Source organism: Haliotis rubra, unplaced genomic scaffold (genome assembly GCF_003918875.1).
Source record: "Haliotis rubra isolate DU_JTF1 unplaced genomic scaffold, ASM391887v1 Scf411, whole genome shotgun sequence".
Taxonomy (NCBI): domain Eukaryota; kingdom Metazoa; phylum Mollusca; class Gastropoda; order Lepetellida; family Haliotidae; genus Haliotis; species Haliotis rubra.
The window spans coordinates 106759-130312 of record NW_025767093.1 but is presented as its reverse complement, the minus strand read 5'-3'; the positions used below and the strand labels follow the sequence as shown (position 1 = coordinate 130312).

Here is a 23554-nt window from a genome sequence, read left to right as displayed (position 1 = left end):
ATTGTTAACCGACACTGTCCATTGTTAACCCACACTGTCCATTGTTAACTCACTGTGTCTATTGTTAACTCACTGTGTACATTGTTAACCCACACTGTCCACTGTTAACTCACTGTGTCAATTGTTAACACACTGTCTATAGTTAACCAACACTGTGTATAGTTAACCCACACTGTCCATTGTTAACCCACACTGTCCATTTTTAACCCACACTGTCTATAGTTAACCCACACTGTCTATAGTTAACCCACACTGTCCACTGTTAACCCACACTGTCCATTGTTAACCCACACTGTCCATTGTTAACCCACACTGTCCATAGTTAACCCACACTGTCTATAGTTAACCCACACTGTCCACAGTTAACCCACACTGTCCATAGTTAACCCACACTGTCCATAGTTAACCCACACTGTCACTGTCCATAGTTAACCCACACTGTCCATAGTTAACCCACACTGTCCACTGTCTTAACCCATAGTTAACCCACTGTCTATAGTTAACCCACACTGTCTATAGTTAACCCACACTGTCCATAGTTAACCCACACTGTCTATAGTTAACCCACACTGTCCACTGTTAACCCACTGTCCATTGTTAACCCACTGTCCATAGTTAACCCACACTGTCCATTGTTAACCCACACTGTCCACAGTTAACCCACACTGTCTACAGTTAACCCACACTGTCTACAGTTAACCCACACTGTCCACTGTTAACCCACACTGTCCATTGTTAACCCACAGTCTATAGTTAACCCACACTGTCCATAGTTAACTCACTGTCTATAGTTAACTCACACTGTCTATAGTTAACCCACACTGTCCATAGTTAACCCACACTGTCTATAGTTAACCCACACTGTCCATTGTTAACCCACACTGTCCATTGTTAACCCACACTGTCTATAGTTAACCCACACTGTCCACTGTTAACCCACACTGTCCATTGTCAACCCACACTGTCCATTGTTAACCCACACTGTCTATAGTTAACCCACACTGTCTATAGTTAACCCACACTGTCCATAGTTAACCCACACTGTCCATTGTTAATCCACACTGTCCATAGTTAGTCCACACTCTATAGTTAACCCACACTGTCTATAGTTAACCCACACTGTCTGTAGTTAACCCACACTGTCTATAGTTAACCCACACTGTCTGTAGTTAACCCACACTGTCTGTAGTTAACCCACACTCTATAGTTAACCCACACTGTCTATAGTTAACCCACACTGTCTGTAGTTAACCCACACTGTCTATAGTTAACCCACACTGTCTATAGTTAACCCACACTGTCTACAGTTAACCCACCTGTTCTCCTTATTTCTGGATCTCAGCAGCATCAGGAAGATGAAGATGCCCGCCTGGGCGTTCAGGGTAAATGAAGCAAACTTCTCCAGGATTTCAACAAAGCCCTGGACAGAAAACAAGTATCAACATATCAAACCAGGGATTGAAAGTCCTGCATGGTAGCGGTGTCGACATGGTTTAAATAGGTCCCTGGGCCCAATCAAATATACATTTATAGTTCTGATAGATTGTGACATTGTTCATGCTTTGTGGGTTGTGCCATACATTGAAGGATTCTTTAGGAAAAACTATTATTTAACATTATCTTGCCTCACACATAAATGTTGTTTTCTGATTGGCTGAACGCTCTTCTATTATTTTCAATGTACCCCGCTTACAAGCGAGTAACATTTTCTATGTACCCCGATGGGAATGCCGAACTCATTTGGTACTTCGCAGTAGTAATTCTTTATCTCCAATAACATTGAATCAAGTATGGTGTAGGGAAATTACTGATGTTTTGCGAATGCAAATCGATTGAAGGGAGATAACTCTAAATTTATTTTTCATGTCGTCTGGTACTCCATACTATGATCCGATACCCGTGCTTCAAACAGTTCAAAATTAACATTGAGGTGTTAGGTAAGATAAATACGTTGTTCACTGGTCCCTCGGGGCCCATGGGTTGATGTACCCTCGATGTTTGTTTATGAACATAAACAAACATTGAGGGTACATCAGCCCATGTCCCCCTCGAGACCAGTGAACAACTTATAACATACCTCATGACACATGACCAATCCATGATATACACAACATACATGTGAACCCATGATAACCACTCCACAATTATAGTTCATATATACAGTAAACACGACATACAGGAAACTTGTCAAACATGACAAACACATGAACAGTAGAAGTTGAGAAAAAATATGTGTATTCAGAAATATTAACAAATGATGCAGTGAACATATTTTCAAAATCATGGATCAAACTAATTGTTGCCATACTGGAACACCAGAGCGCACCTGATCACCATTGTGCAGCAAATTGATAAAATACATTATTAGGAGATAAAAAAATGTTGATGTAAGACTGAAGTATGATTTTATCTTTGATCTACACTTTATTCATAAGCTGATATTTCAAGCAAGTCAAATTTATCTTCAGCGTAACATTTTAGATGCTTCTATTAAAGGTCACATGCAACCAAAAAATCAAACATAATTAAAACACAATTATCACTTATTCATGACATATAATATACATGGCTGGTTATGAAAAAACAAAATTATAAGCGTACAATCGCAAATCAAAAGTGCAATATTGTGTACTTGGGTTTACTTCCCAAGAAACGAAGCAGCCGGAATACCGAACCCAGTCAGAGCGGGTGGGTGTGCACTCAAGTGTAATGGCTGGTTCATTTGCAGATGCCCTCACGGCTCATTGTGTGTGTATATACAGAGATGTTGGGTTTTGTAAATACATGCTCATTTTTTTGTGTACAACATTTAGCAATCAACAGACATCATAACATGTCATGTGTTCAAGTATCACACCTGCCAGTCTGTGTAATTACATGATGTGACAGAGACCGAACTCGGGCATTAAATCAATGCATTTTGTTTATGGTGTATAGCCTGATTGGTGTTAAGTTCAAATTGCATGTGGTCAGTGATAGCAGCTGTGTATTGAATATTGTCAATAGCAGACAGGCAGGCAGACACACAGGTGTCAATAAACAAGACATTGAGTTTTGTCTGTGACAACGACATATCTATATCACAGTTAGAAATTCTGTCAACGCTAAATAATGACATTGCTTTTAAGTATCGAACTGAGAAAGTGACTCGGTAAGAAGAACGTGTGGTGAAATAGACAAATGAAATTATATAAACAGTTAATTTACTGTCATAACATATAAAAAGCTCACGCCTGTGAGATATCAACAAAACATTAGAAAAATAGCTCACACCAAAGCCTTCACCGAGTATTCACCCGCTTCCAAGCTGCGCGAACCTATTTCACTGCGCACGTGCTATGAGCGTAGCCCAGCTGTTGAAACCCGTTTTCCCACGAAAAGTCGGGGGAAAATTAGTGAAACGTTTGAAGTCCGATTTCGCACGGGTTTTTTCATCGCGTTATTTTTCAACTTTATAAGTTGAATTTGCATTTTTGACGATTTGTTTCCGTAAGTCCATACCGAAAGGTATCAGAATCTGCAAAGTTGTGTTTTACGTTGCATGTGACCTTTAAACAACGTACCTGAGGGTCTAACATCGCCACAGTAAAGACGACCACAAAGGCCAGGATGGAGGTGATCACCGTACACAGCCTGAAACAACAAACATGGCTTCAACACACCCACAACTGCATACAATCTTTAATCGTCACATTGAGGAGGCCAGAGGCCCAATTCATACAGTTTGTTAAAGCTACAGAACATGGGATCAATCAACAAAGATGCACTACGTGTAAAGTCGGTGAAAGGTCAAAACATTTGACATTTTGGTATTTTGCTAGGAAATCACTGCATGCTAGACCATACAAAATGTAAATTTCTGAATAAATTTGATATTTTATACTTATCCTGACTCATGCTTATTGCTTGTCTTCTTCCTCTTGCGAACCTAGTGGAACACTTGTATCTCCTTCAATAAAACATACGTAAAATCACTACTCACCAGAGTTATCCCTGTTTTCCGTTTTGGCGGGAAAAGTGGCGCCACCGTACTCCCACGCTTCACTCTCTCCTGATTATCAGCCCGACACTTGAATTTGCAGGGAAATCCAAAGTGTCTAGTGGGGAGGTTGGGAGGGCTTACCTCATGAGTCAGGATAAGTATAAAATATCAAATTTATTCAGAAATTTACATATTTTTCCTTATCCTGACTCATGCTTATTGCTTGTAGAATCCGACGGATTGGAGGCGGGAAAAATACTTTAGGATTTCATGTAGTGATTTACGTCAATATATACCCCCCTATGGGAACTTCGTATTGGCACTGAATTTACTGCTAATCTCTGCTGCTGTTTGCGACCCTGTCCTTCCAGCTGCCTTTTGACGGGGGACCACAATTGTTAACTTTTGGTCCTTTCTTCTGTTAACATTTTATGTGGATTTTGTGACTCCATCTCTTGATGCAAGCATCAAGTGGAGAAGCGACCCTTTGCTGTAAGAGTATTCTTACAAGTACTGGGTCATATCACTTATGCTAGTCGTTAGACGTGCATTGAGACTTAAGCAGAACTCTGCTGAGTGTAGGCTTGGTAAGTCATGTGATAAAAGAGCGAGACTACGTCTCAACGTCTTTGAGGAACTGTCAACTGTTGTGCTACAACCAGTGGGCCGAAATGGTGAATGCCTGAGACGTCCTCGGTGGCGATATCTCTCAAGTAGTGGTTTGCAAACACCATGTCTGATTTCCAGAAGCAGCCCTCCATTATCGTCTTGAGCGAGCAATTCCCATGTAGAGCGAGTGTTGATGCCAGAGCTCTAACTTCGTGTGGGTTGGAGGCTCTTGGAGGATCAAGTCCTGCTGCTTTGTAGGCCCGTAGTATGACAGTTCTGATCCAGATTGATATCGTAGTGCGGGACACCTCCGTCTGTGTCGCTGTCGATATCGGGACGAAAAGTCGCTTGAACTTGCGACTCCTAGTTCTGGATCGTTGTAGATATACTTGCAATGCTCTCACTGGGCACAAGGATAAGTCATGCGTATCTTGTGGTGCAAGGACGGAGGATAGATTCTTTGCGATGAAATCCCATCGTAGTCCCATATGCACTGTGTTTTGATTTTCATCAAAGCCTGTTCTCTCGTAGTCTAGAGAATGTATTTCCGACATCCTGGCTGCTGTTGCTAGGGCTAGCAGGAACAGCGTCTTTTGAGTCAAGAATTCGAAGGATGTCGTCTCTAATGGTTCATAGACTTCACTGGTGAGATGTCGTAGAACAACGTTGAGGTCCCACGCCGGAGCTTTGAATCTCTGTTGTTGGTCCTCCAATTTATAAGAGCGTAGCAAGGCCAGTAACTCTGGTACTTTCGTTAGCTTGGCACCTGTCCTCATAGTGATGACTGAGCTCAATGCCGCTAGGTATGTTGCAAGTGTAGACCCTTTTAGCCGTTTTGTTTGCCGTAGGTGACAAAGGTAGTCCGCCACTTGAGGGTGTGTTGCTTTTCTAGCTAAGAACCCGTTCCTTGCAGCGTATGTTGTCGTACAAGGTGCGTGTAGACTTGCGTAGAGCTAGTGAGCTTAGAGCTAGTGTCACTGCTGCTCTGGTGGAGTACCCTCTCTTGTTCAAGCACACCTTGATACAGTCCACACGTGTAGTTGGAACGCCCCTGGGTTGCCATGCGCCTGCTTTGTGTGAGGATGTACTAGTAGATTCGGCCACTCTGGTAGTTGCAGCTGTGGTGGTCCTAGTTCTTGTATGAGGATGGGGAACCACACTCTCGCTGGCCAGTAGGGCGCGACCAAAATCAGTTGGAGGTTCTTGGTCTGGCTGATTTTCTGCAACACCCTCGGTACTAGCGCTGGCGGTGGAAATGCGTACGCGTTTTCCCCAGGATATGCTGAGAGCGTCCGTTGCCCACGCTCGTGGATCTGGTACTGGAGAGACGAATGTTGTCAGCTGATTGTTGAGGCGTGTGGCCAAGAGGTCTATTAGAGGGGTTCCTATCTCCTTGATGATCTGTTTGAAGATCTCGGGATGTAGCATCCATTCCGTTGGAGATGGTTGAGTTGGACGGGAGAGGGCGTCTGCTATGACATTCTTGGCTCCTGGAATGTGGCATGCTCTTATGTGGATGTTCAGATCGTCGATTAGGTTGAACAGTTGAAAGCAGAGGTCCAGCAGGTTCAATGATCGTGTTGATCCTTGCTTGTTTATGTAGAACGCCACTGTGGAGTTGTCCATGTGTACCATGAGATGCGCATTCTGTAGAATGTTGCTCCAGTGGAATATGGCGTTGATGACTGCTTTCATTTCCAGCATGTTGATGTGCAAACTTTTCTCTTCCTTGGTCCATTTCCCGGCCGCCACATCGTTGTCGAGGTGTGCTCCCCAACCTTGGCGTGATGCGTCCACATACAGATGAGTCTTGCACTCCGGCTCTGCTAAATAGATGCCTTCGCAGACATTCGATCTCTGGGTCCACCATAGTAGATGAGGTCTGAGGTAGTCCGGGAGACCGAATGGGTCTGGGTCGTCGAGATGAGCATTGATGAGGACCTGTAACGGGCGTAGCTGTAATCTCCCTCTGGCTGTCATGTCTTGTGAGGACGTGAGGAGACCCAACAGACTCTGCCACTGTCGTAGTGGCCACGGAGAGAGTAGGGCTTGTGAGATTGTCAGTTGAATCTTGAGCCATCGGTCCTCTGGTACGACGATGCGGTTCTGCGTCGTGAGAAATCTGATGCCTAGGAATTGCAGGTCCTGTGTAGGTTCTAGGTCTGACTTGAGCAGATTTACTAACCACCCCAGCTGTGTGAGCAGTTTGATGGTGAAGTTCAACTGTAGTCTGAGATTCTTGGGATCTTGATGTACTTGAATCCCGTCGTCAAGGTAGAAGGCACTGCGTAGACCTCAATGATGTAGATATGTGACTATGGGTTTCGTCACCCTTGTAAACAACCAGGGGGCAGATGATATTCCAAATGGCAGGACCTTCCATTGGTAGTGTAGCCCGTCCAGTGTAAACCTGAGGTACTTCCTCGAGTCTGGATGTACAGGAATATGCAGGAAGGCATCCTGTAGATCTATGCTGGCCATGTAGTCCATCGGACGGACGAGGTGGATTAGTTGAGGTAGATGTATCATGCGGAACTTGGGAGGTCTGCTTAGATAGTCTCTGTTGGACGTGCTCATATTGTAGATGAGTCGGAACTTTTCTTTGGAGTTTTTCTTGGGCACTAGGAAAACTGGGGAGTAGAAACCTGGTGTGATGTTGGCTTGATCCACAACCTCTATGGCTCGCTTTACTAGTAGAGATGAGACCGCCTCTCGTAACTTCTCTATCTGATGGGTCTGGAAGTCGAACTTGTGAGGGTCGACTGTAAGCGGTAAGTTGTATGCGATATCTGTCTCTTAGGATGCTGGATACAAACGGATCTTGCAGTATTCCCCAGTTTTCCCAGTACAGCTGAAGACGTCCACCCACTTGTGAAGGTTGTACAGGAACGGCTGGGGGGTGGAAGACTCCAGTCGTTCCGAACCCTTCTTTCATCGTCGATGATCCCTGGCGCCTCTGGGTGCCCTGCCTCGTCCGGACCTTGCTCTGTAATTGCCGGTTGGGCGACGAAAGGAATCTTTTCCGCCTCTGGAGGTACCCACTTTCTTGTCCCGTGCTTTCTGTATCCCGGGAAAAAACATCACCATCAATACAATCAATCAATACATCAATACAAAAGCAATCATCATATGTTCAGGGTGAATTTGCTATAATGTATCTGTTATCCTTACCAAAGGCTAATATGTATACCAGTACTTGTATTCAGATGCACTTATCAAATTTTATTATACTTATATGACATCTAGGTTGGTATAATTAGCAAAAAGTGTATGGAAGGAAGACCAGAAGGCATAAAATTTTGATGGGTTTGCATTTGAAAATGCTGTATATTTGGTAGCTTTGTAATAATTGAGTATTTCCCTTTGAAGCACTCTAAAATCTGGCTTTATATTATTTCGCCTTTTTTTATATAGCATGTATTTCACTATTAGAAACACCAGGTTAAGTGGGTTGTTGTTTTTACCTTTGAAACCAAAGATAATATTTTCGTGCGACAAATCAATATTTCCTTCAGACAGTATATCCAGCCAATCGGATACCTCCCTCCATACTTTCACAGTATATCGACATTCACACAATAAATGAATAATTGTTTCAGGAGCAGATTCACAGAATGTGCACATTGAAGAGTCAGTGTAATTCATCAAATGTAACTTATGTTTAGTCGTTAAAATATTGTGCGTAATCTTGAAATGAAACCATCTTAACTGTACACTTTCTGTACATCTATTTGCCATTAAATATATGTTAGACCAGTCTTCTTTGTTATATTGTTTATTGAGGATGTGTTCCCACTTTTTTTTGGCTTGTTGGTCCAGTTTCAACTAGAGGTATAAGTATGTTATAAAAGGATTTACTCCTTTGGTTTTGTCCGCAGATACAAGATATATTAAAAGGTAATGTTGGGTATTTAACCTGATAGGAGACCTTGTCGACGTGCTAGTGTCAGCGCTGTGGAGATGGATGAGAGATGGTCTGTCATAAACTGTTGGTCCTTCTTCTGCATAAGGAGGGCCGAGTATATCATCCTGTCTTCTTCCGCAGTAGAGTCTCAGAATTTAGCGATGAGCGTTTCGTTGACTGCCCTTGATCTGTTGAGGCCAAAGAACATCCGTCTGGTCATAGTTTCGACTTGTGCCAACTTCTTGTCTTCGATTTTGTAAGACTTGGCCTTCGCATCACTGATGACTTTAAAGTTCTCATCGATGTCCTGTGCCTTTAGGAACGGATCCATATTGTGGAAAGAGAACTTTTTGGCGTTGAAATGTGGCAGATGCGTCGCCTGGGCTTTCGTAGCTTTCTTGAAGGCTGCGTCCAAGTTGTCTGGGACCGCTGCGATGGGATCAATCGGAGGGAGAGTGATCGTATCAACATCATCATCTTGCATGAGATAGGTATGAGCCATATTATCGTCCTTAGAGGGTGATGCCAAGTCTAGACCGTTGGCCATCCAGTAGCGTATTTCAGAGTCCGAGAAGATGATCCCGCAGTCGTCCTCAGTGACAGGAGTGCTGAGAAAGGGACGTTGATCCTCATCCGATGGTGATCTAGGTGGAGACCGCGACTGCGGGGATCTGTGTGGAGTCCTGCACGGAGATCTGCGTGGAGAGTGGCCTGGCGAACTGCGTCTGTAGGGTGACCTGCGCGGAGACCTGCGTGGAGATGAGCGACTGTGAGTTCGTGATTGCCTCGGTGAATCCCTTGACGATCTGCGTAATGCGGAAGATGTCTTGGATACTGTATCTGTAGCCTTTCGCGAGTGCCTTCGCGAATACTGATCATCTGAGTCCGCATCTGTGGATAGGCGACTGGTCCTTCGCGAGCGTTTTCGCAAATGCTGGTCGTCTGATTCTGTATCCGGGGATGGGCGAGACTTCCTTCGCGAATGCTGATCGTCCGAATCCGTAGCATGGGGTGACTGAGTCGTCCTTCGTGAGTGCCTTCGTGGATGCTGATCGTCCGAGTCCGCCGCAGGGGATGGTTGAATCGACCTTCGCGCAGGCTGGTCCTGATGAGTAGATCTGTTGCCAGACGTCACGTTGATGGATGGCCCCTCAGAAGCGTCGACTGCGTTGGAGTCTTCGCGAAGACTCGGGTCATCTCTGTGGGCTGGCTGTGATCTCTTCTCCAGGCCAAAGCGCTGCTCCATCATTTCAATAATCTGTTGGGAAAACTGCTGCATGAAGTCCCCCGGGTTGAATGTCTGCGGTGGTAGTAGCGCTGCCCTTTCTGCGGTGGTAGCGATGTGGCCCACGGGTCGCTCATCTGTCGTCAGCGTAGACCCCTCGGGTTGCGTGGAGATCTGCGCTGAAGTCACCGTAGCTGAGACTGGTCTCTTCTTGTGATGAATCTCTGGGATGACGATCGGCTGGTCATCGTAGAGTCCCAGTTCCGTCAATGGGACAATCTCGGATGAGAAGGTCCGTTTCGTCTGAGCTGACTTCCCCGTGGAGGTGGTCGACGCCCTGGGGGTACGGAGTCGGCGCTGGGTAGATGACGACTTCCTAGTCTTAGGCTGCGACAAAGGGACGTCCGGAGTAGCAGGTCTCTTCTTGGAGATTGCGGACATAGTCCCACACCCCTCCGCCGAGGGAAACTCCAGCGTAACACCAGACGGAAGGGAGTCGTCAGACATCAGTTGACTGTTGAGGGACTCAGCTGGTTTATCTGACATGACCTGACCAACCCGTCTCGACCTATCTGCAGCACGCCTAAGGACACAAAGAAGGTATTTATTAAATGCAGATTTAGTTAAATGCTGGCAATTAATGCAGCGCGAGCTGGAAGAACATGGTACCGTGCAGCTAGGGCACACTGGATGAGGGTCAGCAGCAGAGAAACGAAATCTACAATTGAAACAGGTTTTCATGAAAACGTAAACAACTGAACAAACACGGACTAAACCGTGAATAAACAGTGCTAAATACGAATAAATATCAAACCATATTGTTGAAAGATACTAGCTAAACCTCTATAAAGTATAATAGAGGGGACTAACTAAATAATAAAAGGATATAGTGCCGTATAAGGAGACACAGGCGCTCTCACAACCTGCTCACAGGGCGAAGAAGGAGAGAGTGAAGCGTGGGAGTTTGGTGGCGCCACTTTTCCCGCCAAAACGGAAAACAGGGATAACTCTGGTGAGTAGTGATTTTACGTATGTTTTATTGAAGGGAGCTTCAATAAGGAGATACAAGTGTTCCACTAGGTTCGCAAGAGGATGAAGACAAGCAATAAGCATGAGTCAGGATAAGGAAAAATAAGTAATATTAATCTTTAATTCCATCATTTTTTCAAATCCTGCAAAGTCCATGTTCTTCTAAATAACAATATATCTCCTTGCTAATCTAGATCATATGAGTTGCAACAAAATTGAGAAAGAGCTATTCTGAACATGTGTATATGAATATTTATAGGATAAGGCTCTAAATGAGTAAAGGTTTTTCAACATTAATTTAACACGTTTTACCACTAATCTGACAGCGTTATCCAAGTGATATCCAAAGAATATTAGAAAACATTTTGATTATGTGATAAAACTACCGACTAATACTGGATACAAAACAAGAATCTGAAGCTACTGATCAGAGTGATATCATCACCATCCGAAGCACTCATAAAATCTCAAGCATCAAGTCCAAATCGTTTCAATGGAAATTATTAAAATTAAAAATGCCAAAAATCTGCAAATAGCAAAAGGCAATACTTCAAGATCTGTTTGATATATCTGTCAAGTCTTGTAGAAAGATATTGAACGGTTTTCGAGTTGTGATCCGGAAACGAAACCCACCCCTCCCTTTTGAGACTAAGTCTAAATCGTTTTCATGGAAACCAAGAAAAATAAAAATAACAAAAACCTACAAATAGCAAAAGGCACCACTTTAGGTTCTGTTTGATATATCTGTCAAGTCTTGCAGAAAGATATTGAACGGTTTCCAAGTTGTGCTCCGAAAACGAAGTTCACCCCTCTCTTTTGATACTACTTGTCCGAAACATTTCCATGGAAACCAATAAAAATACAAATGACAAAAATCTGCAAATAGCAAAAGACATCACTTTGGGATCTGCCTCACATATCTGCCAAGTTTTACTGAAAGATATTAAGAAGTTTTCGAGTTGTGCTCCGGCAACGAAGCCCACCCTTACCTTTTGAGACTAAGTCCGAATAGTTTCCATGGAAACCGAAAAATAATAAATCACGAAAGTCTGTAAATAGCAAAAGGCACTACTTTAGGTTCTGTTTGATATATCTTCAAAGTTTTGCAGAAAAATATTGAAAGGTTTTGAGTTATGCTCCGGAAACGAAGTCCACCCCTCCCTTTAAGACTAAGTCCAAAACATTTTCATGGAAACCGAGAACTTTTTAAATCACTAAAATATATTAATGTTGAATGTGATGCTATGAATACTTTATTTAAAAAACTGAAGAGAAACTGTAGCACGGCATGTTGACAAAAATCCTATTCGGTCGAACGAGGGACCCCATTGTGCAGAATTGCAAGCCTGACACTGAGAAGTATGGACATAGGTTTGAAGCTTACTACAATAGGGGGTTTATGCACTACATCCCGATATCAAATTTTCAAGATTAGACTCATAGTGACGAAAAACATTATGTACCAAAGCCTATTCGTCTCCCCTCGCCGCCATCTTTGACGATTTGTATGCTGTTTCGGGATGCTATGACTGCCGTGTTGGGATGCTATGAAGGCCGTTTTGTACACTTTGACCGTTTTGTCTCATGCGCTCTTGTAGCTGATACGCGAGTTTTGTTTCCATTTCAAACGATTAGTCTTCCATTACAGATGTATTGTTTCGGTTTTAGAGGATATTGTTGCAGTTTTGGTGATTTTTGTTCTGTTTGTGGTGCATATGAGATCAGTTTTGATGATTTGTTCACCGTTTGTATGGTAGGCCTGGACAGTAGCACCATATAAATGTATATACATGTAATGTAATGTAATCACTACTGGAAAACAAGGATAAGTTGGTCCGGCGCAGAGAACGCGTTTATGAGAAGTAGGCGGTGCACGGCAATGAGCAAACCCATTTGGTTTCTGAAAGGTAGAGCAGATGCAGGCTAGTGCACGTTCATTGCATGACTATGAAATCGATTCCGCGTGTAGCTGCACACCCCTTGCTCAGAAGACTCTCATGCAAATCACACGACACTTGATCGCGTTCAACCTGGGGCCCCTTCACTTGATCGTGATCAGCCTGGGGCCCCTTCACTTGATCGCGATCAGCCTGGGGCCCCTTCACTTGATCGTGATCAGCCTGGGGCCCCTTCACTTGATCGTGATCAGCCTGGGGCCCCTTCACTTGATCGTGATCAGCCTGGGGCCCCTTCACTTGATCGTGATCAGCCTGGGGCCCCTTCACAAACAATGGCAAGCACCAGTGGGTGGCATTCATACATGCTAATATGAGTCAGTTGTCAGGTCGGTGCTCAACTTATCCTTGTTTGCCAGTAGGACTCTATGATGTATTGGTATGTTACACCAATCAGTAGACATGATATCAATGAGCTTCTGCTTACAATGGCATCTAGTTTTTATCTGTTGCTGCCACAAATGTAAATCATAAACTGACATAAACTACATACACAACCGATTGGCAATCAAAGAGCATTGCAGTGGAGTTAATGCATTAGTGCAACCTGCATTTGATCAAAAACATCAATCACTGAAAGAAATGCATAAATGCAAATTCTTTCAAACTGACCATTTCCCATTGATGCAGCTGCAGGTGTCGGGGTTCCGGAACTTGGGGATTAACTTGGCGAAGGAATCCTTGGTCCAGCTCGACTCCACCCAGCCAGACACTGCACAGAGATGATGTCAGCGTCAACACACAATACATGACCTTGACACTCAGGTCTGTTTAGTTTGTTCAGCTACCTTCTATTATTGTACACATACAGTATGGGAATCATATTGTGTATAACATATGAAGCTGTGTGACAAAAGGCATCAGATTTCCCTATTGTTAACACATGTGCTCTTAAAATCCATGCAAGTTTTAACTGTCTGACAAGTGACTGATCTTGCTGGCAATTTCACTACTGTGTGATATGCAACATTGCTGGTATTGCGAGATACGATACTGTTATACTGATGACTATATACAGCTGTCCTATCAACTACTTACATGTATGATGTAATGCTGTTCCTATCGTAAGATATGATACTGTTATACTGATGACTATATACAGCTGTCCTATCAACTACTTACATGTATGATGTAATGCTGTTCCTATCGTGAGATACGATACTGTTATATTGATGACTATATATACAGCTGTCCTGTCAACTACTTACATGTATGGTGTAATGCTGTTCCTATCGTGAGATATGATACTGTTATACTGATGACTATATGTACAGCTGTCCTGTCAACTACTTACATGTATGGTGTAATGCTGTTCCTATCGTGAGATATGATACTGTTATATTGATATCTATATACTGCCACCCTGTCAACTACTTACATGTATAGTGTAATACTGTTCCTATCGTGAGATATGATACTGTTATATTGATGACTATATACTGCCACCCTGTCAACTACTTACATGTATGGTGTAATGCTGTTCCTATCGTGAGATACGATACTGTTATATTGATGACTATATATACAGCTGTCCTGTCAACTACTTACATGTATGATGTAATGCTGTTCCTATCGTGAGATACGATACTGTTATATTGATGACTATATATACAGCTGTCCTGTCAACTACTTACATGTATGATGTAATGCTGTTCCTATCGTAAGATATGATACTGTTATACTGATGACTATATACAGCTGTCCTGTCAACTACTTACATGTATGGTGTAATGCTGTTCCTATCGTGAGATACGATACTGTTATATTGATGACTATATATACAGCTGTCCTGTCAACTACTTACATGTATAGTGTAATGCTGTTCCTATCGTGAGATATGATACTGTTATACTGATGACTATATACAGCTGTCCTGTCAACTACTTACATGTATAGTGTAATGCTGTTCCTATCGTAAGATATGATACTGTTATACTGATGACTATATACAGCTGTCCTGTCAACTACTTACATGTATGGTGTAATGCTGTTCCTATCGTGAGATACGATACTGTTATATTGATGACTATATATACAGCTGTCCTGTCAACTACTTACATGTATGATGTAATGCTGTTCCTATCGTGAGATACGATACTGTTATACTGATGACTATATACAGCTGTCCTGTCAACTACTTACATGTATGGTGTAATGCTGTTCCTATCGTGAGATACGATACTGTTATATTGATGACTATATATACAGCTGTCCTGTCAACTACTTACATGTATGATGTAATGCTGTTCCTATCGTAAGATATGATACTGTTATACTGATGACTATATACAGCTGTCCTGTCAACTACTTACATGTATGATGTAATGCTGTTCCTATCGTGAGATACGATACTGTTATACTGATGACTATATATACAGCCACCCTGTCAACTACTTACATGTATGATGTAATGCTGTTCCTATCGTGAGATACGATACTGTTATACTGATGACTATATATACAGCCACCCTGTCAACTACTTACATGTATAGTGTAATACTGTTCCTATCGTGAGATATGATACTGTTATATTGATGACTATATACAGCCACCCTGTCAACTACTTACATGTATGGTGTAATGCTGTTCCTATCGTAAGATATGATACTGTTATACTGATGACTATACATACAGCCACCCTGTCAACTACTTACATGTATGGTGTAATGCTGTTCCTATCGTAAGATATGATACTGTTATACTGATGACTATATACAGCTGTCCTGTCAACTACTTACATGTATGGTGTAATGCTGTTCCTATCGTGAGATACGATACTGTTATATTGATGACTATATATACAGCTGTCCTGTCAACTACTTACATGTATGATGTAATGCTGTTCCTATCGTGAGATACGATACTGTTATACTGATGACTATATACAGCTGTCCTGTCAACTACTTACATGTATGGTGTAATGCTGTTCCTATCGTGAGATACGATACTGTTATATTGATGACTATATATACAGCTGTCCTGTCAACTACTTACATGTATGATGTAATGCTGTTCCTATCGTAAGATATGATACTGTTATACTGATGACTATATACAGCTGTCCTGTCAACTACTTACATGTATAGTGTAATACTGTTCCTATCGTGAGATATGATACTGTTATATTGATGACTATATACAGCCACCCTGTCAACTACTTACATGTATGATGTAATGCTGTTCCTATCGTAAGATATGATACTGTTATACTGATGACTATACATACAGCCACCCTGTCAACTACTTACATGTATAGTGTAATGCTGTTCCTATCGTGAGATACGATACTGTTATACTGATGACTATACATACAGCCACCCTGTCAACTACTTACATGTATGGTGTAATGCTGTTCCTATCGTGAGATACGATACTGTTATACTGATGACTATATACAGCCACCCTGTCAACTACTTACATGTATGATGTAATGCTGTTCCTATCGTAAGATATGATACTGTTATACTGATGACTATACATACAGCCACCCTGTCAACTACTTACATGTATGGTGTAATGCTGTTCCTATCGTGAGATACGATACTGTTATACTGATGACTATACATACAGCCACCCTGTCAACTACTTACATGTATGGTGTAATGCTGTTCCTATCGTGAGATACGATACTGTTATACTGATGACTATACATACAGCCACCCTGTCAACTACTTACATGTATGGTGTAATGCTGTTCCTATCGTGAGATACGATACTGTTATACTGATGACTATATACAGCCACCCTGTCAACTACTTACATGTATGATGTAATGCTGTTCCTATCGTAAGATATGATACTGTTATACTGATGACTATACATACAGCCACCCTGTCAACTACTTACATGTATGGTGTAATGCTGTTCCTATCGTGAGATACGATACTGTTATACTGATGACTATACATACAGCCACCCTGTCAACTACTTACATGTATGGTGTATCGCTGTTCCTATCGCGGAGATAATGATACTGTTATACTGATGACTATATACAGCCACCCTGTCAACTACTTACATGTATGATGTAATGCTGTTCCTATCGTGAAGATATGATACTGTTATACTGATGACTATACATACAGCCACCCTGTCAACTACTTACATGTATGGTGTAATGCTGTTCCTATCGTGAGATAATGATACTGTTATACTGATGACTATACATACAGCCACCCTGTCAACTACTTACATGTATGGTGTAATGCTGTTCCTATCGCGGAGATACTGATACTGTTATACTGATGACTATATACAGCCACCCTGTCAACTACTTACATGTATGATGTAATGCTGTTCCTATCGTAAGATATGATACTGTTATACTGATGACTATACATACAGCCACCCTGTCAACTACTTACATGTATGGTGTAATGCTGTTCCTATCGTAAGATATGATACTGTTATACTGATGACTATATACAGCTGTCCTGTCAACTACTTACATGTATGGTGTAATGCTGTTCCTATCGTGAGATACGATACTGTTATACTGATGACTATATACAGCCACCCTGTCAACTACTTACATGTATGATGTAATGCTGTTCCTATCGTAAGATATGATACTGTTATACTGATGACTATACATACAGCCACCCTGTCAACTACTTACATGTATGGTGTAATGCTGTTCCTATCGTAAGATATGATACTGTTATACTGATGACTATATACAGCCACCCTGTCAACTACTTACATGTATGGTGTAATGCTGTTCCTATCGTGAGATACGATACTGTTATACTGATGACTATATACAGCCACCCTGTCAACTACTTACATGTATGATGTAATGCTGTTCCTATCGTGAGATACGATACTGTTATATTGATGACTATATATACAGCTGTCCTGTCAACTACCTACATGTATGATGTAATACTGTTCCTATCGTGAGATACGATACTGTTATACTGATGACTATATACAGCCACCCTGTCAACTACTTACATGTATGGTGTAATGCTGTTCCTATCGTGAGATACGATACTGTTATACTGATGACTATATACAGCCACCCTGTCAACTACTTACATGTATGATGTAATGCTGTTCCTATCGTAAGATATGATACTGTTATACTGATGACTATACATACAGCCACCCTGTCAACTACTTACATGTATGGTGTAATGCTGTTCCTATCGTAAGATATGATACTGTTATACTGATGACTATATACAGCCACCCTGTCAACTACTTACATGTATGGTGTAATGCTGTTCCTATCGTGAGATACGATACTGTTATACTGATGACTATATACAGCCACCCTGTCAACTACTTACATGTATGGTGTAATGCTGTTCCTATCGTAAGATATGATACTGTTATACTGATGACTATACATACAGCCACCCTGTCAACTACTTACATGTATGGTGTAATGCTGTTCCTATCGTGAGATACGATACTGTTATACTGATGACTATACATACAGCCACCCTGTCAACTACTTACATGTATGGTGTAATGCTGTTCCTATCGTGAGATACGATACTGTTATACTGATGACTATATACAGCCACCCTGTCAACTACTTACATGTATGATGTAATGCTGTTCCTATCGTAAGATATGATACTGTTATACTGATGACTATACATACAGCCACCCTGTCAACTACTTACATGTATGGTGTAATGCTGTTCCTATCGTGAGATACGATACTGTTATACTGATGACTATATACAGCTGTCCTATCAACTACTTACATGTATGGTGTAATGCTGTTCCTATCGTAAGATATGATACTGTTATACTGATGACTATATACAGCTGTCCTGTCAACTACTTACATGTATGGTGTAATGCTGTTCCTATCGTGAGATACGATACTGTTATACTGATGACTATATACAGCTGTCCTATCAACTACTTACATGTATGGTGTAATGCTGTTCCTATCGTAAGATATGATACTGTTATACTGATGACTATATACAGCTGTCCTATCAACTACTTACATGTATGGTGTAATGCTGTTCCTATCGTAAGATATGATACTGTTATACTGATGACTATATACAGCTGTCCTGTCAACTACTTACATGTATGGTGTAATGCTGTTCCTATCGTGAGATACGATACTGTTATATTGATGACTATATATACAGCTGTCCTGTCAACTACTTACATGTATGATGTAATGCTGTTCCTATCGTGAGATACGATACTGTTATACTGATGACTATATACAGCTGTCCTGTCAACTACTTACATGTATGGTGTAATGCTGTTCCTATCGTGAGATACGATACTGTTATATTGATGACTATATATACAGCTGTCCTGTCAACTACTTACATGTATGATGTAATGCTGTTCCTATCGTGAGATATGATACTGTTATACTGATGACTATATACAGCTGTCCTGTCAACTACTTACATGTATGGTGTAATGCTGTTCCTATCGTGAGATACGATACTGTTATACTGATGACTATATATACAGCCACCCTGTCAACTACTTACATGTATAGTGTAATACTGTTCCTATCGTGAGATATGATACTGTTATATTGATGACTATATACAGCTGTCCTGTCAACTACTTACATGTATGGTGTAATGCTGTTCCTATCGTGAGATACGATACTGTTATATTGATGACTATATACAGCCACCCTGTCAACTACTTACATGTATGGTGTAATGCTGTTCCTATCGTGAGATATGATACTGTTATACTGATGACTATATATACAGCCACCCTGTCAACTACTTACATGTATAGTGTAATACTGTTCCTATCGTGAGATATGATACTGTTATATTGATGACTATATACAGCCACCCTGTCAACTACTTACATGTATGGTGTAATGCTGTTCCTATCGTGAGATATGATACTGTTATATTGATGACTATATACAGCCACCCTGTCAACTACTTACATGTATAGTGTAATGCTGTTCCTATCGTGAGATATGATACTGTTATATTGATGACTATATACAGCTGTCCTGTCAACTACTTACATGTATGATGTAATGCTGTTCCTATCGTGAGATACGATACTGTTATATTGATGTCTATACATACAGCCACCCTGTCAACTACTTACATGTATGGTGTAATGCTGTTCCTATCGTGAGATACGATACTGTTATACTGATGACTATATACAGCTGTCCTGTCAACTACTTACATGTATGGTGTAATGCTGTTCCTATCATGAGATACGATACTGTTATATTGATGACTATATACAGCCACCCTGTCAACTACTTACATGTATGGTGTAATACTGTTCCTATCGTGAGATATGATACTGTTATATTGATGACTATATACAGCTGTCCTGTCAACTACCTACATGTATGATGTAATACTGTTCCTATCGTGAGATACGATACTGTTATACTGATGACTATATATACAGCTGTCCTGTCAACTACTTACATGTATGATGTAATACTGTTCCTATCGTGAGATATGATACTGTTATATTGATGACTATATATACAGCTGTCCTGTCAACTACTTACATGTATGATGTAATACTGTTCCTATCGTGAGATACGATACTGTTATACTGATGACTATATACAGCTGTCCTGTCAACTACTTACATGTATGGTGTAATACTGTTCCTATCGTGAGATACGATACTGTTATACTGATGACTATATACAGCTGTCCTGTCAACTACTTACATGTATGGTGTAATGCTGTTCCTATCATGACATACGATACTGTTATACTGATGACTATATACAGCCACCCTGTCAACTACTTACATGTATGGTGTAATACTGTTCCTATCGTGAGATATGATACTGTTATATTGATGACTATATACAGCTGTCCTGTCAACTACTTACATGTATGATGTAATACTGTTCCTATCATGACATACGATACTGTTATACTGATGACTATATATACAGCCACCCTGTCAACTACTTACATGTATGGTGTAATACTGTTCCTATCGTGAGATATGATACTGTTATATTGATGACTATATACAGCCACCCTGTCAACTACTTACATGTATGGTGTAATGCTGTTCCTATCGTGAGATACGATACTGTTATACTGATGACTATATACAGCTGTCCTGTCAACTACTTACATGTATGGTGTAATGCTGTTCCTATCGTGAGATACGATACTGTTATATTGATGACTATATATACAGCTGTCCTGTCAACTACTTACATGTATGATGTAATACTGTTCCTATCGTGAGATATGATACTGTTATATTGATGACTATATACAGCCACCCTGTCAACTACTTACATGTATGGTGTAATGCTGTTCCTATCGTGAGATACGATACTGTTATACTGATGACTATATACAGCTGTCCTGTCAACTACTTACATGTATAGTGTAATGCTGTTCCTATCGTGAGATACGATACTGTTATATTGATGACTATATATACAGCTGTCCTGTCAACTACTTACATGTATGGTGTAATGCTGTTCCTATCGTGAGATACGATACTGTTATATTGATGACTATATACAGCCACCCTGTCAACTACTTACATGTATGGTGTAATGCTGTTCCTATCGTGAGATACGATACTGTTATATTGATGACTATATACAGCCACCCTGTCAACTACTTACATGTATGATGTAATGCTGTTCCTATCGTGAGATACGATACTGTTATATTGATGACTATATACAGCCACCCTGTCAACTACTTACATGTATGATGTAATGCTGTTCCTATCGTGAGATACGATACTGTTATACTGATGACTATAAATAGTTCCACCAAAAATGCAACCCATTTGAAGTGTGGGTAATCTCTTTGTAGAATCTGAAAATTGAGAAAGGACAAAATAATGCTCTATTGTTATACACATACAGTATATGCCAAAATAAATATGCCAAAAATCTGCCAAATTGCAAAAGGCACCACATTGGCATCTGCCTCACATATCTGCCAAGTTTTGCTGAAAGATATTAAGAAGTTTTCCAGTTGTGCTCGGGAAACGAAACCCGCCCCTCCCTTTTTGGGACTAAGTCCGAATCATTTCCATGGAAATCGAGAAAATAATAAATCACAAAAATCTGCAAATAGCAATAGGCACCACTTCAAGATCTGTCTCATATATCTGCTAAGTTTTGCTGAAAGATATTAGGAAGTTTTCCAGTTGTGCTCCAGAAAGGAAACCCACCCCTCCCTTTTTGGGACTAAGTCCGAATCGTTTACATAGAAACCGGGAAAAATAAAAATGACAAACATCTGCAAATAGCAAAAGGCACCACTTAAGGATCTGTTTGATATATCTACTAATTTTTGCTGAAAAATATTGAACGCTTTTTGAGTTATATTCCGGAAACGAAGCCCACCCCCCGCTTTAAGACTAAGTCTAAAACGTTTCCATGGAAACTGAGATAAATAAAAATGACAAAAATCTGTAAATAGCAAAAGGCACCACCTTAGGTTCTGTTTGATATATCTACCAATTTTTGTTGAAAAATATTAAACGGTTTTTGAGTTATGCTCCGGAAACAAAATGATTACGGACGGACAGACGATGCGTCGACTATATAATAACAACCAACATTGACGGAAGCCCAGCTGTAACGGAGAGACACATCCTGCCAGCATCTCTGGATGATAACATCATTTCACGAAATTGTCACGTTTCTCGTCTACAAAGTGGCACTGATACAACCCAACTAACCTTTGTAAGAGGCAGGGTAGATATTTCACCATGTTTTGCAGCACTGAAAAAAGATACAACACTCGCATTGACTTCATTAAAAAAAATCTGTAACAACCGAATAAATTGAATAATAAAATTTCATTTACATATTTTCATTAGGTGCCAGTGCACCGACATGTAGAACAGTTTAAATGCGTTCTGCATTAGATTATGAGGTCGAACACCTGACACTAAGTTGTACAGATCAGAACACAATATGAGAATGAGGCACACAATATGACGTGTACTTTGTAACTGTGAACCTGAACACACCTCTCCAGTGATAGATCTCCGGTACAGACTTCGGACACGTGATCAATTACTGGACCTGCTGTTGATTGGGTTGATTGTACTGTTTCCATGGCAACATCAGGCTGACTCCGGACACACGCCATGGCAACTGTCTGTGGCACAATATCCAGAACTGCCCAGCACCTGGAATATCACACAAGCACTTGTTATACAAATACAAGCACCTGTTACACAGTACAAGCACCTGGAATATCACACAAGCACCTGTTATACAAATACAAGCACCTGTTACACAGTACAAGCACCTGGAATATCACACAAGCACCTGTTATACAAATACAAGCACCTGTTACACAGTACAAGCACCTGGAATATCACACAAGCACTTGTTATACAAATACAAGCACCTGTTACACAGTACAAGCACCTGGAATATCACACAAGCACCTGTTATACAAATACAAGCACCTGTTACACAGTACAAGCACCTGGAATATCACACAAGCACTTGTTACACAAATACAAGCACCTGGAGTATCACACAAGCACCTGTTACACAAATACAAGCACCTGGAGTATCACACAAGCACCTGTTACACAAATACAAGCACCTGGAATGTAATACAGGCACCTTGAATACAATACAAGCACCTGCTACATGAGTACAAGTACAAGTTAACCAAACAAAATAATGCCTTATATTGATATCGATATATAGTTGTGTCTTGTACATTTCTTGTGTCATATACAAGAGACGTTCCTAAATTCTGTAAATGGCATGCTTATTCAAACATCAACCATTATTGTCAATAATGCAATAGAAAGCAAAATGGTTTTTCTACACATCCATGATATGTGTGCATCTGTACTTTACATGAGAGATGTATACCATTACTCTCTGTCTGCTA

At 40.9% G+C, this 23554-nt stretch overlaps 1 protein-coding gene across 1 annotated transcript in view; it reads right to left on the bottom strand.

The window, feature by feature from the left end:
• LOC124288084 overlaps positions 1-23554 on the bottom strand; it is a 50785-nt gene that overhangs the window by 7002 nt on the left and 20229 nt on the right. Inside the window, exons 12-17 of the mRNA XM_046724649.1 lie at positions 22668-22829; positions 22374-22416; positions 21385-21499; positions 13317-13416; positions 3564-3633; positions 1317-1420 (exon numbers count right to left, since the gene is read on the bottom strand). Coding sequence (XP_046580605.1) covers positions 1317-1420; positions 3564-3633; positions 13317-13416; positions 21385-21499; positions 22374-22416; positions 22668-22829 — 594 coding nt within the window. The remainder of the gene's footprint in view (positions 1-1316; positions 1421-3563; positions 3634-13316; positions 13417-21384; positions 21500-22373; positions 22417-22667; positions 22830-23554) is intronic.